Source organism: Trachypithecus francoisi, unplaced genomic scaffold, assembly GCF_009764315.1.
Source record: "Trachypithecus francoisi isolate TF-2019V2 unplaced genomic scaffold, Tfra_2.0 Lachesis_group20, whole genome shotgun sequence".
Taxonomy (NCBI): Eukaryota; Metazoa; Chordata; class Mammalia; order Primates; family Cercopithecidae; genus Trachypithecus; species Trachypithecus francoisi.
The window spans coordinates 8,686,449-8,704,377 of record NW_022681466.1 but is presented as its reverse complement, the minus strand read 5'-3'; the positions used below and the strand labels follow the sequence as shown (position 1 = coordinate 8,704,377).

The window sequence follows — 17,929 nt, the reverse complement described above, 5'->3', positions numbered from 1 at the left end:
GAGGCAAACAGAGCCTGACACTCAGCAGCGCCCAGCAGACGCTTCTGGAATGAATGACCAAATCCACATGGAGAGTTGAAATGGCCTAGGAACCTCAGGGAGACAAGCAGCTCATAGCTCAGCAGGGCCGCTCCAGTAGAGCAGGCTAATGCCAGGCCTCCTGGCAAAGTTCCCGGGACAGGGGCACAACTGTTGCATCAGGAAAGGGGCAGAGGTGACCAGCCCATCGGCCATGGGGGCACTTCACTGCCCCCACAGAAGCTCGTCACCCACAGGCCTGGGTGCCACACGATCCCCATGCCTGGCATTACGATGGCTCCCTGCCAGGGCCCTGCACCCACCAGGACGACTCCCTTTGGTCAGTGATTCCAGAGCACCAAGACCTGGCAGTTGCCGTCAGGCCTGCCTGGCTAAGGGCTCTCCCAGAGACTGAGCCCCTTCACATAGCAAAGTGAGCCATGGGGCCACAGAGCTGTGTGCTGTGTACAAGCCCTGAGGGCTTCACCCAGGCACTGGCACCCACTGATCCCCATAAATCCCTGGCAACCGCCTAGAGCTGGGACGTTTCCAAGGTAATGGCTCCAACAAACAGAGGCGCAGGAACCCAGCGCGTCACTTCCCTCCTCACCCCAAAGGTTCACACCCCTAGGGGCCTGGAGCGTCTCTCTGGAGCCCCTCCTACCCTAAAGCCAGCTGGATCTGCCCAGGAACTGCCATCATCACCCCTAGGCTGGGCCTGCACTGATGTGTACTGAACTTTCCTTATCAGGTCCATCTTAGGCAAACTTCGGAGCCCACGCAAGGCTGCCTGGGGACAAACACTGGGGCGGAAATAGAGGCCACCTCTAGGTCCCAGTCCCGTGGGACTGTCAGGGCTGCCTGGGATGGGTGGGCAGGAGAGTGTCAGAGGAGGGCAGCCCAAGGACCGGGTAGGGGTGGGCAGTGTCCCCTTCCATGGGTCCTCAAGTGAGATGTCCTTTGCAAACACCTGGGACCTCCAAGCAGAGGGCTGGCTCCCATGTTACCTGGACCTGGACTCCAGACCACTGCCCCGAAGTGGCAATCCTGGGTCCCCCTGCACCTGTCCTGGCTTGAGTTGGTCCCACTTGTGGGGGGCGGTTCCAGGAAGAAAGTGGACTGTCGCAAACTCAACGCCCCACTGCCAGGTGCCTTGACCTCGGCTATCAGAACCCCTCTGGGCAGGCCGGGGAGATCTGACGGGCAAGTGCCTGCGGTTGGCGTGAGCGGGCAGGGCAGGTGGCCCCTGCCTGGGCATGCCTTCTTATCTTTGCAACAGACTAGGGAGAGGGCTGGCCCCAGGACTTAGGCTCAGCCAGCTATCTCACAACTGGGGGGCCTCGGCGGAGGACACAAGTCAGACAGAGCCACAGACTAACTATAAGAGGTGGCTTCTTCTCTCCAGCCCAGGTTCCCTGAATGTGCCAGACAAGCGTGGACGTGAGGAGGCAAGAGGCGGCGAGAACAGGCACGGAGACGGGGTTGGGGGAGAAGAAGAAGAAGCCCTGGGCTTGTGCCCTTCCCACGCTTGCCTGGCACCAGGTTCGCTGACTGGGGAAGTGTTCTCTGAGGGTGCAATTCCTTGCCCTTCCCGTAAGTCAGCTCCCGGGGCGCTGGGTGGGGGTGCAGCCCTGTCCACCATGGTGAGCCAGTGCACTGAATCACAACAGAAGCTGCTTCCTCTGCGGGTGCAGCCTCCCTCCCTGCCCAGGACTCAGAAGTCATGACAGCATAGAGCTTTTGAATCATGGCTGGTGCCCCTTCAGGAATCTCCTGAAAGCCCCAGAGAAACTCCAGAGTGGCCAGGCACGGTGGCTCATGCCTGTAATCCCAGCATTTTGGGAGGCTGAGGCGGGTGGATCACCTGAGGTCAGGAGTTCCAGACCAGACTGGCCAGTATGGTGAAACTCCGTCTCTACTAAAAAATACAAAAATTAGCTGGGCACGGTGGCATGCATCTGTAATCCCAGCTACTCAGGAGGCTGAGGCATGAGAATTGCTTGAACCCAGGAGGCAGAGGTTGCAGTGAGCCAAGATCGCGCCACTGCACTCCCACCTGGACGACAGAGCGAGACTCCATCTCAAAAAATAAAAAATAAAAAAAGAATCCCCAGAGTCATTCCCAGGTGCCAGTGGGGGTGCCACGCAACCTCAGTCCCACTTCTGTGGCTCATGGGCCTTGGGTAAGTCCTCCTGCCACTGCCACACACAGTTTCCAGGGGAGCCTGAGAATAACAGCAAGTTCCATGTGACCTAGTATGCAAAGGGAGTCCCAAAACTCAGAACCCAGAGAACCGGGGGGTACAGTGCAGCTGGCTCCAGTGCTGAGGGGCTGGGGGAGAGACCCTGCGCCGTACTCTGACTACAGTAAGGGAAGATCATGGAGGCTCCTGGAACATCCTAGCAATGACGTAACCCCAGCCTTCTCCATCCTTCTGCTGTCAATGACAATCACAATCACCACAGCAGCTAACAGGTCACAGAGCAGGCATTTCTCAGCTTTTTCAAATATGAACTCGTTTAACGTTTACAACAACATAGCACTGTCCCATTTAACAAATGAGGCAGGATGGGCGTGGTGGCTCACGCCTGTAATCCCAACACTTTGGAAGGCCAAGGCAGGCAGATCACGAGGTCAGGAGTTCAAGATCAGCCTGACCAACACGGTGAAACCCCATCTCTAGTAAAAATACAAAAATTAGCTGGGCGTGGTGGCACACTCCTATAATCCCAGCCACTCAGGAGGCTGAGACAGGAGAATCACTTAAACCTGGGAGGCAAAGGTTGCAGTAAGCTGAGATCATGCCATTGCACTTCAGCCTGGGCAACAGAGTGAGACTCCGTCTCAAAAAAAAAAGAAAAGAAACACATACACACCACACACACACACCACACATACACCACACACACACCACACACACACACACACACAAACAAATGAGGCAAATCAGATGCATGAGGTGAGAACCTTGTGCCACAGGGAGAGGCGCAGCCCAGTGAGATTTAATCCCAAGAGGCTGGCGGCTCTGAGCCCCCAAGTGTAACCACTGGACCACACTGCCTGTAGACTACCACTATCTCCAACTCACTAGAAGGCCAGGTGAGGCACATCAGGAAAGCCTGGAGCAGCAGTGGAGCTGTCAGATAGCCTGTCCCCAGTGTCCCCGTAGATCCCGCAGCTGCCCCGTGTGGGCCCTTGCTGCCTTCCCCACTGGACAAGACCTTCTTACAGATGGAGTCTCATGACGTCACCTAGGCTAGAGTGCGGTGTCTGTTTCCGGATGCTGTCATAGTGCTGCAGCCTCGAACTCCTGGGCTCCAGCGATCCTCCTGTCTCAGTCTCCTGAGTAGCTGGGACTACAGGTGCACCTAGCCAAGTCCCTTTTTATTCTCCACTACTCAAGACTTCTTCCTCAAGGCCCAGCTCAATCTCACCTCCCCCTAAAACCTCTGGGGCATTCCTGTAGTATTTGGAGGATGAACTGCCCAGGAGGGAAGGGTGTTAATGAGCTGGTGTCTCACCCTCATCCTGACTCCCGGTGAGAATGTAAGTTCTCTGCAAGCAAGGACTACATCTCATTATCATTTCTGTACCCACTCAGACCTGGCCATGTGTGCCCAACACATAAAGTGTGTTCCATGACTGTGCATAGACCCACGGTACTTGAGATTGCCCCAACACATCCTTCTAAAATCTTTCTCCTTTTCAGAGGCTCATGAGTGTTCAAACCAGCTCTACCAGGAACAACATTATGGTCATTCAGTGTATTCTGAAGCCCATATACAGGTGCAGAAGCAATCATCCTGCTCAATCCAGATGAAAAACTAAAACCTTTCTGTTGTCCTTGGATTGTCAGAGCCTAGGAAGATTTTTTTTTTTTTTTTGAGACAGAGTCTTGCTCTGTCACCCAGGCTGGAGTGCAGTGGCCGGATCTCAGCTCACTGCAAGCTCCGCCTCCCGGGTTTACGCCATTCTCCTGCCTCAGCCTCCCGAGTAGCTGGGACTACAGGCGCCCGCCACCTCGCCCGGCTAGTTTTTTGTATTTTTTAGTAGAGACGGGGTTTCACCGTGTTAGCCAGGATGGTCTTGATCTCCTGACCTCGTGATCTGCCCGTCTCGGCCTCCCAAAGTGCTGGGATTACAGGCTTGAGCCACCGCGCCCGGCCGCCTAGGAAGATTTTTAACATCTTTTGCTGCTTTCCTTAATTTCATGGTGTTGATGGCTCTTGAGAGGTCAGCCTGACTCCTGCAAGTGCCCCTACCTGGAACAGGGCTGCTACCAAGAGAGCTCCAGGACACTCAGAATGAGGGCAAGAGGCCACCTTCACCATCAGCCCCCTCCAGTCTGACCCCATACGACTGCAACACAGTGACCCAGCACACCTTGGGCCACTGCCAAGCAGGGAGCAAACCAGAAATGGTCTGAGTCCTCCCCTCCCCCATCCTCAGAGGGGCCCGCCCCTCTAGGTAAACACAAGGAGCCACCGAGGCTGCTTTACAAGAGCTGGTTCCTGCTCCCCCCACAAACTCTACTTCCACCTACTGCAAAAGGTTCTGTCCTTTTTTTAAAAAAAGAAACCCAGTGAGGGGTGGCGTAGGTGTGCAAGAGAGGAGAAAGGGACAAGTGATGGTCTCCCCGTCTCCAAATAAGCCACAGGTGCAGAGACTCCAAGCCTGCTTCAGGGTCCTTCTGGCATCTGTGCAGGAGAAGGGTCTCCGCAGAAAAAGCCCAGGACCCACGACCTGGGAGGACCCTGGTCACCCCCACTGTCTGGACCCACCAGTGGGAGATGAAGTGTAAGAAGCCAAGGGCAAAAGGCCCTCCCTAGGCGGGCTAGAGGGCCCCAGGAAAGGGCTGTGCACCGCGCGATCCCCACAACCATCTCAAGTATTTGGAGCATGTTGGGGAGGAAGCCCCAGTGCCAAAACCAAGCATGTGCCACCTGGAAGCCCGCTCCCTCCCACCAGCACACCAACCCACCCACGCTCCTGACAGAGCTGTGCTTGGGGCGTGGAGAGGGCCACGTTGTTTGCAACAACCGGGTGAAGGTTGAAATTCTAAGCTACTGACCCAGAAGGGAATTTTCGGGGAAGTTCTTCGTAATCCTCTTTGAGACAAGGTATTCTTTATCACTCATTTTGGTTCCTAAATACGGAAAGCCAGAGGAAACCGACAACGGCCCAAAGGCAGGGGGATGGCCGTGATGACTCCTTCACCTCCAACTAAGGCCCATGATTCTGTCCTTCGTGGGTCCTTGGCAGACAACTTTCTATTCGAATGAATTAAAGGAGGAACATTAAACAGAGGGTTTCTAGAGTTAGAAGAGGAGACGCTGTTCATGATTTGAGGACTGAGGAGGACAAAGGATCCTGCCTGCCTCAATCCTTTGGAGAAAACCACAAAGGAAAAAAAAAGGAAAGGAAAAGACAAAGAATGAAGATCTGGATTTCCCTTAACCTGCCCATGCGGCCTCGGTGTGCCCATCTGTGAAATGGAACTTCAGAGTGCCAGAGGGGGAGCCTCTTATGAAGGCTCCTGAACCGGCTCATGGTGAGGCCCTAGTCAGGCCCCCTCCGCCTGCTTAGGGCGGGCCCTGCTAGGGTGGAGTAAGGATGTCAGCCGCGGGCGTCCTGAGCGCAAAACACGAACCCGAGTCGCCAAGTTTGGGCGCTGCTGGACAGTCCCATCTGGAGGCCGTCCCGTGCCCCACTGGGTAGAGGAGAAACCGGAGAGAATCCGAAGAAAGGATGCTGCGGCCTGGATCACCAGCCCTGGAGGCTGAACCCAAGAACACCCCTCCACCCAGCCCCCACCCCATCCACCCACACAGACGCACCAGGGACCCAAAGCACCCGGCCGACCTGGAAAGTCAGCGATTCCTGCGAGGGTACAAGGGGCGAGGAGGAGGGAGCGTCCCCCAGTGCAGCCCCTCAGACACTCGAGCGAGGGCTGGAGACAGCGCAAGGGACGTTCGGCTTAGGTCGAAAGTGGCCCGACAGCGGCCCTGTCCTGGGAGAAATTCGACCTGCGGTGTGTCCGCCGCGGGGACTCGCTCAGCTCCGCGGGCGCCTCGCCACTCCCGGCCGCAGGCGCTCAGGTGAGCAAGGCTGGTCCCGGGACACCGACCCCTTCCCACCCCGGGCACAAAGCCCACCTGAGTAAGACTTCTTCATGGTGCCGCCGTGGTCGCCGCTCCCAGGAAAGTGTGGCGGCGAGGCCGCGGGGCGCGGGCTCCCAGGGCGCTAATCCCCGGCCCGGAGTAGGAAGAAGGGAGGAGGGGGCGGCCCGCCGCCTGGTGTGCACCGCCCCATCCCCGCCCCATCCCCGCCCCTCCTCGGAGATGCGCATAGAACCCCGGGACAGCCGGCTGTGGTCCCGCCCCCAAGCCGCCCCTGCCCTGCCCCTTGAAGGTGCGCGCCGAGCCCCGCCCCCGCCCACCCCTGCGCGGCGCTGCACCTGGCGGAGCGGGGCTGGCCGGCGCCGGGCCTGGGAGGGGGCGCCCCCGCGCGGCAGCGCAGATCAGGCCAGGCCGGGGGTGGGGGCCGCCCGCGTGGCCCCCGCGCCCTCAGCTCTGCACCCCCCGCTCCCCGCGTTGGCGCCAATGGCTGGTTCCGGGAGTCGCCGCACTTCCCATCCCGAGTCCGGGCGGGGCGGGGCAGGCCGGGCCAGGTGGAAGCGGAAGGAGGTGCAGGCGCTCCGGGCGGCCCCGCCGGGCGAGGCTGCGGCGCCGGGCACAGCCGGGGGTCGGAGCCGAGGTGCCGGTTTAATGGGCCAGGGTAGGGCGGGACAGGACCGGACACCTGTCCTGGTACTTTTCTGGTAATCAATAGGAAAGAGTGCGTTGATGGAGTTGGAGCCTTAGTTTCCTCACCCGAAAATGGGCGCGTTGGACAGATGATCATTTGTTCTCCCTGCCCTGGGCACCGTGCGCAGCTCAGTGTATCGGTGCAGCGGGGCAGACACAGGGAACCGCCCTTTACAACTCGGGTAACGCATGCGGTGGTGAGAGGGTGCACAACCTGCACGGGAGGAGTCTCTCTACTAGGAGATCCTTAAAGTCTCTACGATAAAGCGGTGTTTCCAACGTACAGAGAAAGAAGTGACTAATTCTGACTGGAGGGTGGTGTCAGAGTTTTATTGAGGAGAAATCAAAACAGGGCTTTAAGGAATGAGCAGGAATTAGCCAGGCAGCCAAGGTGATGGAAGGCAGCTGTTCCCGAAAGAGGGAAGGGCGTGGCGGAGCTTGGGAGGCCTGAGGTATCACAGCGAGTGTGGAGAGACAGAGGCAGGGCCGGGCCCTTGCACAGCTGCCAGTAGAGGCCCTAGAGGACCAGAGAAAGGCAGGAGGCCAATTGGGAAGCACTTGCTAGTTCTGGGTAGGGGCGCAGCACTGCCTTCTCCTGCAGCCGACCCAAAAATGCACAGGAAGCTGAAAGTGTCATTAATAGCACCGAAAAATCCTCCGCCCCTTCCCCTCTGCTTTACTGTCCTTGGGGGTCCAAAAAGCATTTTCATTTCCTGAGTGTGGGAAACTTATATGCATGAGAACAGAGACGTATGTGGCACCACGGGTTCGTTCCGGCCCACCTGCTTCCTTTCTTGAGTAATCTGTCCAGTCACAGCCCTGCAGAGGGAGCAGCCCGGCCAGAAGAGCTTCCCCTCACCCCAGGTAGAGTTGATTGGACCAGAGCGGCCACTGGACTCCAACTGAGTCCACCCCTTTCCTTATCTGGGGGTTAGAGGCTCAGGAGGCCTCGGGAGGGAGGTGCTGTAAGGGAGGGGAGCAGGGAGTGTGGACGAATTGTGAACAGAGCCCTGGATTCTGGGACGTCCACACCCTAACCGCAACCCCCACCCACGCGCCCACTCACCGCTTATACCAGCACCAGCAGATTCCGGCTTAGGCTGTGTCCTGACTTGGCCAGCAAGCGCCATGATGACACTGCCCCGAGCCTAATGCCTGGGATTCCCAAAGTCAAGCGGCGTCTCACGAATCTGGGTTATGGGTGCATTGCGGGCTTTGTCCATTTGACTCAGCGCAAGTCAGAGGTGCCCTGGCACACAGCCACCCTGAGGATGCCAGTTCCCTGGCTTTGGGTGGGCGGGTTCCTCTGCAGATGCTCAGGCTTCTGCCTGGGGTCACAATTCACAGGAACCTGGGCACCCAGGACCCAAGGACACCTGCGTGGAGTGATGTTGGACACGTCACATGGGTGCCTCCTGTGTGATGGTTCCTGAATATCTGAATCTTCCTTCTGATTCCAAGAAATCAGAAAGAAGGACAAGAGAGAGGGAGGGAAGGCTGGGAATGAGGATTCTACACATTTTTTAGATTCATGAAGCTTAATCTGTCATGAAATTAGTTTAAATAAAAAAAAATTAAAGAGATGCATGAAGCTTAATTGTTTAAGCATCAAATTTTGTTTTTATTTATTTTTTCTTTTATTTTTTAATTTTTGAGAGGGAGTTTTGCTCTCGTCACCCAGGCTGGAGTGCAATGGTGTGATCTCAGCTCACTGCAAACTCCGCCTTCTGGGTTCAAGTGATTCTCATGCCTCAGCCTCCTGAGTAGTTGAGATTACAGGTGCCCGCCACCACACCTGTCTATATATATATATATATATTTTTTTTTTTTTTTTGTAATTTTTTTCTTTTTTAGTAGAGATAGGGTTTCATCAGTTTGGCCAGACTGGTCTCAAACTCCTAACCTCAGGTGATCTGCCCACCTCAGCCTCCCAAAGTGCTGGGATTACAGGTGTGAGCCATCGCACCTGGTTTATTTATTTATTTATCTATGAGACTCTGTCACCCAGGCTGGAGTGCAGTGGCATGATCTCAGCTCACTGCAACCTCCACCGCCTGGATTCAAGCGATTCTTCTGCCTCAGCCTCCCAAGTAGGTGGGATTACAGGCACACTCCACCATGGCCGGTTAATTTTTGTATTTTTAGTAGAGACAGGGTTTTGCTATGTTGTTCAGCCTGGTCTCCAACTCCTGACCTCAGGTGATCCATCTGCCTAGGCCTCCCAAAGTACTGGGATTATAGGTATGAGCTGCTGCGCCTGGGCATTTTTTTTTTTTATTTAATTTTTATTTTTTTGAGAAGGAGTTTTGCTCTTGTCACTCAGATTGGAGTTTAATGGCATGATCTCGGCTCACTGCAACCTCTGCCTCCTGCATTCAAGTGATTCTCCTGCCTCAGCCTCCTCCTAAGTAGCTGGGATTACAGGTGCCTGCCACCAGGCCTGACTAATTTTTGTATTTTTAGTAGAGATGGGGTTTCACCACCTTAGCCAGCCAGGCTGGTCTCAAACTCCTGACCTCAAATGATCCACCCACCTTGACCTCCCAAAGTGCTGGGATTACAGGCGTGAGCCACTGCCCCTGGCGTAAGCATCAAGTTTTAATTGTTTTTCAGAGACAACTCTAAAACATACAACACAATCCCCTGCCTTGGTGAGAAGAGCATAGCAAACATATGACTCTTTCCCTCTCAGTTCAGGACTGTCACCATGGCACCTTGAACAGTTATCAATGCACATACAGCCATCTTACTCTTCGCTAAATGTCCCCAGGCTACTGTGCTATCCAATTTTTTAAAACTGTCTTTCAAACACTCAGTTTCTCCTCCTTCTCCTCCTCCTCCTCTTCCTCCTCCTCCTTCTCCTCCTCATCCTCCTTCTCCTCCTCATCCTCCTTCTCCTCCTTATCCTCCTCCTCCTAACTGGGTTATGACCAGTTGTGTAATTTCCCCAATTCTCAGTGTTCACTCCTATGAAAGGGGAGGGCAGTAACCCCCCAACTCGCACAGCTGGTACAATTATTAGAAAGCTAATGGGTCTGAAGTGCCTCACTGTGCTCTGGTCACTAAAATCTGAAACACATGGCATTGGCTTTAGGAGCAGGCAGTGGGCAGAAGCCTGGAGGAAGTTGGCAAGGGCTTGCAGGAAAGTAAAGAAGATGATCCGGGCCCAATAGTGCATGTTCCCACTACTCGGGGAGTTGAGGCAGGAGGATGACTTGAGCCCAGGAAGTCAAGATCACCCTGGGCAACATAGTGAGATCACATCTCTTAAAAAAAAAAAGAAAGAGGGGGCCGGGCGCGGTGGCTCAAGCCTGTAATCCCAGCACTTTGGGAGGCCGAGACGGGCGGATCACGAGGTCAGGAGATCGAGACCATCCTGGCTAACACGGTGAAACCCCGTCTCTACTAAAAATACAAAAAATTAGCCAGGCGAGGTGGCGGGTGCCTGTGGTCCCAGCTACTCAGGAGGCTGAGGCGGGAGAATGGCGAGAACCCGGGAGGTGGAGGTTGCAGTGAGCTGAGGTCCGGCCACTGCACTCCAGCCTGGGCGACAGAGCAAGACTCCGTCTCAAAAAGAAAGAAAGAAAGAAAGAAAGAAAGAGGCCGGGTGGGGCGGCTCACGCCTGTAATCCCAGCACTTTGGGAGGCCAAGGTGGGTGGATCACCTGAGGTCAGGAGTTTAAGACCAGTCTAGCCAACATGGTAAAACCCCGTCTCTACTAAAAATACAGAAATTAGCCAGGTATGGTGGGGTGTGCCTGTAATCCCAGCTACTCAGCAGGCTGAGGCAGGAGAATTGCTTGAACCCGGGAGGCAGAAGTTGCAGTGAGCCAAGATTGAGTCACTGCACTCCAGCCTGGGTGACAGAGTGAGACTCCATAAAAAAAAAAAAAAAAGAAAGAAAAGAAAAGGAAAGAGAGAAAGAAAGAAAGAGAAGGAAGGAAGGAAAAGAAAGAAAGAAAAGAAAAGAAAAGGAAAGAGAGAAAGAAAGAAAGAAAGAGAAGGAAGGAAGGAAAGAAAGGAAGGGAGGGAGGGAGGGATGGAGGGAGGGAAAGGAGGGAAGGAAGGGAAGGAAAGAAAGGAAGGGAAGGAAAGGAAGGAAAAGAAAAATGCAAGCCAGGCGCAGTAGCCCAAGCCTGTGATCCCAGCACTTTGGGAAGCTGAGACGGGTGGATTGCTTGAACTCAGGAGTTCGAGACCAGCCTGGCCAACATGATGAAACCCTGTCTCTACTAAAAATAAAAAAAATTAGGATATGTGGTGGCTGGCACCTGTAATCCCAGCTACTCAGGAGGCTGAGGCAGAGAATTGCTTCAACCTGCGAGACGGAGGCTGCAGTGAGCCAAGATCACGCCACTGCACTCCAGCCCGAGTGACAGAGCGAGACTCCATCTCAAAAAAAAAAAAAAAGAAAAAGAAAAAGAAAAAAGAAAATGCTACTGGCTATTGGAGCAAAGGAACCCTTTCTCATGTGGTGGCAGAAAGTTTAATAAAACTGTTGCCTGCCATAGCATAGAAAGTAGACACCGAGTACACCTAGCTGGCTTGTTGCTGTAGCTGATGAGTTTTCCAGGCAGATCTTGAAGGTGCTCCTGGCTCCTTCTGCCTATAATAAAATGGAAAAGGAGAGAGAGGACCTAGGAGCAAACGATTTCATTTTCCAGTGAAGCTGGGAGGAAACATAAAGGCCGGAACAGGGTTTTCAGCCAGTAAAGTGAGAAAGGGCCTCAGGACAAAGCAGTCCAGAGGGGACTGTAAGATCCTTTATTAAGACCTCAGGGAAAAAAGGAAAAGTGCCTCACAAACCCTTTCAGACAGACAAAGGCATCCTGAGGACCTTAGCGGCATTCCTTGCGGAGTTGCTCTGTTGAAGAGCAGGTCTTCTCAAATCACAAGGTTCTTTTCTCACTTGAAGCCCAAGGTGGAGAAGGGCTTATCTCAGAAAGTGCTGTGGTGCTAAGGGAAAGAAGCCACCGTGAAAAGGCTGCATACTGTATGATTCCAACCATACCATATTCTGGAAACGGCAAAGCTCTGAAAACAGCAATCAGGGGCTGGTGCGGAGGGAAGGAGGAGGGAGTGGATGGCGTGCAAGGGATTTGTGGGGCAGTGAAATTATTCTATATGATGCTGTCATGGTGGATGCCTGACATTATTCACTGGGCAAGACCCATCTCGTGTAAAACGCAGAGTAAAACCGACTGTAGGCCGGGCGCAGTGGCTCAAGCCTGTAATCCCAGCACTTTGGGAGGCCGAGACGGGCGGATCACGAGGTCAGGAGATCGAGACCATCCCGGCTAACCCGGTGAAACCCTGTCTCTACTAAAAAAATACAAAAAACCAGCCGGGCGCGGTGGTGGGCGCCTGTAGTCCCAGTTACTCGGGAGGCTGAGGCAGGAGAATGGCGTAAACCCGGGAGGCGAAGCTTGCAGTGAGCTGAGATCCAGCCACTGCACTCCAGCCTGGGTGACAGAGCAAGACTCCGTCTCAAAAAAAAAAACTGTAAACAGTGGATCTTAGCTGATGATAATGTATTCATATTGGCTCATTGATTGTAACAAATGTACCACATTAATGCAAGATGTTAGTCAGCAGGAAAATTTGGGGGAGTTGGAACAGGGAGAGGAAGTTTTCAGGAATTCTCTGTACTCTCCAGGTAACTTTTTTTTAACGTAAAACTGCTTCAAAAGAAAACATCTATGCCTTTTTTAAGTTTTGTGAGGGAGGTTTTTTGTCTAATGGAATGAATTTTATTTTTATTTACATATTTTGTTTTTTTGAGACAGAGTTTCACTCCTATTGCCCAGGCTGGAGCACAATGGTGCCATCTCCACTGACCTCAACCTCATCCTCCCAGGTTCAAGCGATTCTCCTATCTCAGCCTCCCGAGTAGCTGGGACTACAGGCACGCGCCACCACACCCAGCTAATTTTGTATTTTTAGTAGAGACAGGGTTTCTCCATGTTGGTCAGGCTGGTCTCGACCTCCTGACCTCAGGTGATCCGCCCACCTCGGTCTCCCAAAGTGTTGGGATTACAGGTGTGAGCCACGGCACCCAGCTGGAATGAATTTTAGATTAGTACACAGGAAGCTCCCAAATTGGGTGTTTTGTTTTGTTTTATGTTTTGTTTTTGAGACAGATTCTTACTCTGTCGCCCAGGCTGGAGTTCAGTGGTGTGATCTCAGCTCACTGCAACCTCTGCCTCCCAGTTTCAAGCGATTCTCCTGCCTCAACCTCCTGAGTAGCTGGGATTACAGGCGCCGGCCACCATGCCCAGCTAATTTTTGTATTTTGTATTTTTAGTAGATGTGTCTACTAAACCCCGTTGGGTTTCGCCACGCTGGCCAGGCTGGTCTGGAACTCCTAGCCTCAAGTGATCCTCTCGCCTCGGCCTCCCAAAGTGCGGGGATTACAGGCGTGAGCCACTGCACCCAGTCAAGTTTTTAAAGGAATTAGGTTCTTGCACTAATGGGATGAACACAGGGTAAAACGAAAGAGGCTTTTAGAGCCTCAACTTTTAAAGGAAGGAAATGGGCTGAGAGGGCTACTCAGTTGCAAACTCAGTTTTTTAAGAAAAGGGAAGAATAACTCATGAAGGAGCCATAGGCACGGAGAACACCCGCGGGCTTGAAGACCCCCCACACCCAGGAGTCTCCTCCGCACCAGGCCTTGGTTTACACAGCTGGATCCTGGGCCTCCAGTCCAAGCCCAAAACCACAGTGGATGAGGCTTCAGGAGTCTTGGGATGGGGCAGGTGGACTTCACACGTGGGAGGGACGTGAGCTGTGGCCTGAGGATGGGCCGTAGCAGTGCAGGTTTTTCAGAACAGCCACAGCAAGATCTCCCATTCCACCTGCTTCTCCACCATGTGACCTTGAAACTCCTCCCAAGGGGAGGAACTGTCCAACTGTAACTGACAGAAGAGGCAGAAGTGCCTGCCAAGGATGGAGAGTCTGGTCTGGGGACCAGCTAAAGTCCCATCAGGCTCATACTGCTGGCACCAGGGCTGGTAAGACTCAAAGATCAGGACTGTTGACCAGGGCGCCTACTTGGGGCTTCCCCATGGTAGGTTGCTTCTGAGATGACTGTGCTGATCCTTGCCTCCCTCTGTAACTCCTTTCTTTTTTTTTTTTTTTTTTTGAGACGGAGTCTCGCTCTGTCTCCCGGGCTGGAGTGCAGTGGCCGGATCTCAGCTCACTGCAAGCTCCGCCTCCCGGGTTTACGCCATTCTCCTGCCTCAGCCTCTCGAGTAGCTGGGACTACAGGCGCCCGCCACCTCGCCCGGCTAGTTTTTTTGTATTTTTTAGTAGAGACGGGGTTTCACCATGTTAGCCAGGATGGTCTCGATCTCCTGACCTCGTGATCCGCCCGTCTCGGCCTCCCAAAGTGCTGGGATTACAGGCTTGAGCCACCGCGCCCGGCCTGTAACTCCTTTCTAAGCAACAGAATACCTCCATGCCGAGGGGCTGTCACTTTCACAGTCAGGTTGCAAGAGATTCTCATCTCTGTTTCCAGCAGACTCCCGTCCTTGCTGGCTTTGATAGACTGAGTGGCTGTGTTGGGAAGGCCCGCACAGGAGGAGCCCAAGGCTTGTGTCAGAGAAGGGGCTGCAGCTGCTTCTGTGTTCTCTGGGCCCCTTGCACTCAGAGCCTGGAGCTACCAAGTGGCAGTCAGACCACCTGAGCCCTCATGTTGTGAGGATGCCCTAACTGAGTAACAAATGACCACAGATTTCATGGTTTAAAACCACACACGTACTGCTTCACAGTCTCTGTGGGCCAGGACTCTGAATGGGGCTTAGCTGGGTCTTCTGTCTCCTTCTCTCAAGCTGGGGTTTCATCTGAAGGCTCAGCTGGGGAATTATCTGCTTCCACGCCCACTCAGTACTTGGCAGAATTTCATTTCTTTTTTGTTGGGGTGTGTGTGTGTGACAGAGTTTTGCTCTTGTTGCTCAGGCTGGAGTGCAATGGCACAATCTTGGCTCACTGCAACCTCTGCCTCCTAGGTTCAAACAATTTTCCTGCCTCAGCCTCCCAAGCAGCTGAGACTACAGGCATCCGCCACCATGCTGGCTAATTTTTTGTATTTTTAGTAGAGATGGAGTTTTACCACATTGGCCAGGCTGGTCTTAACTCCTGACCTTAGGTGATCCACCCACCTTGGTCTCCCAAAGTGCTGGGATTACAGACATGAGCCACCGCGCCTGGCCTTTTTTATTTATTTATTTATTTATTTATTTTGAGATGGAGTTTCACTCTTGTTGCCCAGGCTGGAGTGCAGTAGTGTGATCTCAGCTCACTGCAACCTCTGCCTCCCGGGTTCCAGCAATTCTCCTGCCTCAGCCTCCCGAGTAGCTGGGACTACAGGCGCCTGCCACCAGACCTGGCTAATTTTTGTATTTTTAGTGGATATGTGGTTTCACCACATTGGCCAGCCTGCTCTCAAATTCCTGACCTCAGGTGATCCACCTGCCTCGGCCTCCCAAATTGCCGGGATTACAGGCATGAGGCACCATGTCTGGTGCAGAATTTCATTTCTTGAAGTCTTGAAGGGCCAGGTATAGTGGCTCACACCTGTAATCCCAGCATTTTGGAAGGCTGAGGCAGGAGGATAGCTTGAGCTCAGAAGTTTGAGACTAGCCTGGGCAACATAGTGAGACCCTGTCTCTACACAAAATTTAAAGTTAGCCAGGCACAGTGATGCATGCCTGTAGTTCCAGCTACCCAGGAGGCTGAGGTGGGAAGATTGCTTGAGCCCAGGAGGTTGAGGCTGCAGTGAGCTGTGATTGTACCACTGCACTTCAGCCTGGGTGACAGCAAGACCCTATCTCAAAAAAAAAAAAAAAAGTAAATAAAAATAAAAAGGCACCTCAAAGACAGAGCACCTGAGTTCTTAGCCAGCTAGAACTGGGCTCCTCCTGTGCGGGACTTCCCAACATAGCCACTCAGTCTATCAAAGTCAACAAGGAAGGGAGTCTGCTGCCAAGAGGAAAATGAGAATCTCTTGCAACCTGATTGTGGCACGGAGGTATTCTGTTGCTTGGAAAGGAGCTACAGAGGCCCTGAGTACCAGGAGGCAAGGATCGCTGCAGTCATCTTAGAAGCAACCTACCATGGAGAAGCCTCAAGTAGGTGCCCTGGTCAGCAGTCCTGATTTTCGAATCTTCCCAACCCCAGTGCCAGAAGTGTGAGCCGATGATCCCCAGACAGTCCCCAGAGCAGATCTTTTCCCACTGGCAGCAGATCTGAGACCTCCTGAGCCCACCACTGCCTCTGACATCTGCCTCTGTCTCTGAGCTCTGCTACCTCTGCCTGCCTTTTCTTCTCTCTCGTCTTTCACCTTTTTTTTTTTTTTTTAAAGACGGAGTCTTACTCTGTCACCCAGGCTGGAGTGCAGTGTCATGATCTCAGCTCACTGCAACCTCTGCTTCCCGGGTTCAAGCAATTCTCCTGCCTCAGCCTCCTGAGTCGCTGGAACTACAGGCGTGCGCCACCATGCCCAGCTAATTTTTGTATTTTTTTAGCAGAGATGGGGTTTTACCATATTGGCCAGGCTGGTCTTGAACTCCTGACCTTGTGATCTGCCCACCTCAGCCTCCCAAAATGCTGGGAATACAGGTGTTAGCCACCGTGCTCAGCCACTTCTGTTAACTTCTTTCCAGTCCTTTCCTCTGCTGCTTCCCCAGACTTCCAGGCCTGAATGATTAGACGTGGCTTTGACAAGCAACCAGGGAGATTGTTCCTGTCTTCAATCTCAGACACAGGGCCCAGAAGGGCCCAGACACGCCGGCTCTGGGGCCACCTTTGCATCTTTGACTCAGTCAGCTGCTCTCTGCCTGCTTGGCTCAGCGTCTGCTGCTGACTGTACTCTCACTTTATGGCTGGCCTGGGGGCTTGCACTTGTTAGATGATTGAAGCTTTGCTGCATGTGTGAAATTTATGGTAAAGGCGTGGCTACACAGACACTCCCATATGCCTGGTGCGAGTGTTCCTTGCTACCACCCTTCCGGAAAGCACTCTGGAAATATCCTCCAGAATTTTCCAAATGCCCATGTGCTTTGTCCTGGTAATTACATTGCTTTTTCATTTGCTGATTCAACATATATTTCTTTTTTTTCTTTTCTTTTTCTTTTCTTTTTTTTTTTTTTGAGACAAGAGTCTCGCTCTATCACCCAGGCTGGTGTGTAGTGGCGCCATCTCAGCTCACTGCCATCTCCCCCTCCCAGGTTCAAGCAATTCTCATGCCTCAGCCTCCCTAGTACCTGTGAGTACAGGTGCGCACCACCATGCCCAGCTAATTTTTTTGTATTTTTAATAGAGACGGGGTTTTACCATGTTGGCCAGGCTGGTCTTGAACTCCTGACCTCAAGTGATCCGCCCACCTCGACCTCCCAAAGTGTTGGGATTACAGGCGTGAGCCACTGCGCATGGCCTCAACATGTATTTCTTGATTACACATTATGGGCCCCAGGATGGGTGCTTATACTTTGGCAGGGAAAATAGATGTTGATCAAATAATCATATAATAAATTCAAATAAAATGACAAGAGCTGAGATCAGGAATTCAAGACTAGCCTGGCCAACATGGTGAAACCCCATCTCTACTAAAAAAATACAAAAATTAGCTGGGCATGGTGTTGGGGACCTGTAATCCCAGCTACTTGGGAGGTGGAGAGAGGAAAGTCCCTTGAACCTAGGAGGCAGAGTTTGCAGGGAGCAGAGATCACGCTGCTGCACTCCAGCCTGGATGACAGAGGGAGACTCTGTCTCAATACATACATATATACATACATACATACATACCAAGAGCGGTATGGAGTGTTTATACTTTGGTAGGTAGAACAGATGTTGATCAAATAATCATATAATCCAAATAAAATGACAATAGTGGTAAAGGGTAAATAGGTACAAGGAGAGAGCAGGGACTCTCCCCTGGTGGAGGGCAGAGAAGACCAGGTTGAGACGGGATGATGAGCAAGGATTAACCAGGAAAAACAGAGGGCTGAGGTTGCTGGCAGAGAAAGCCAGTGCAAAGACCTTTGGCCTGTGCAAAGGTCCTGTGGCCGCAAGGAATGTGGTCCACACAAGCAATGGGAAGAGGGCC

The 17,929-nt window shown here is 53.1% G+C and overlaps 1 protein-coding gene across 1 annotated transcript in view; it reads right to left on the bottom strand.

Moving 5' to 3' along the window:
* SEPTIN9 (septin 9) overlaps nt 1-6,314 on the bottom strand; it is a 215,970-nt gene extending 209,656 nt beyond the window's left edge. The window contains exon 1 of the mRNA XM_033182325.1: nt 6,175-6,314. Within this exon, the coding sequence (XP_033038216.1) occupies nt 6,175-6,193 (19 nt within the window). The 5' untranslated portion in view covers nt 6,194-6,314. The remainder of the gene's footprint in view (nt 1-6,174) is intronic.
* Between the last annotated feature and the right edge of the window lie 11,615 nt (nt 6,315-17,929).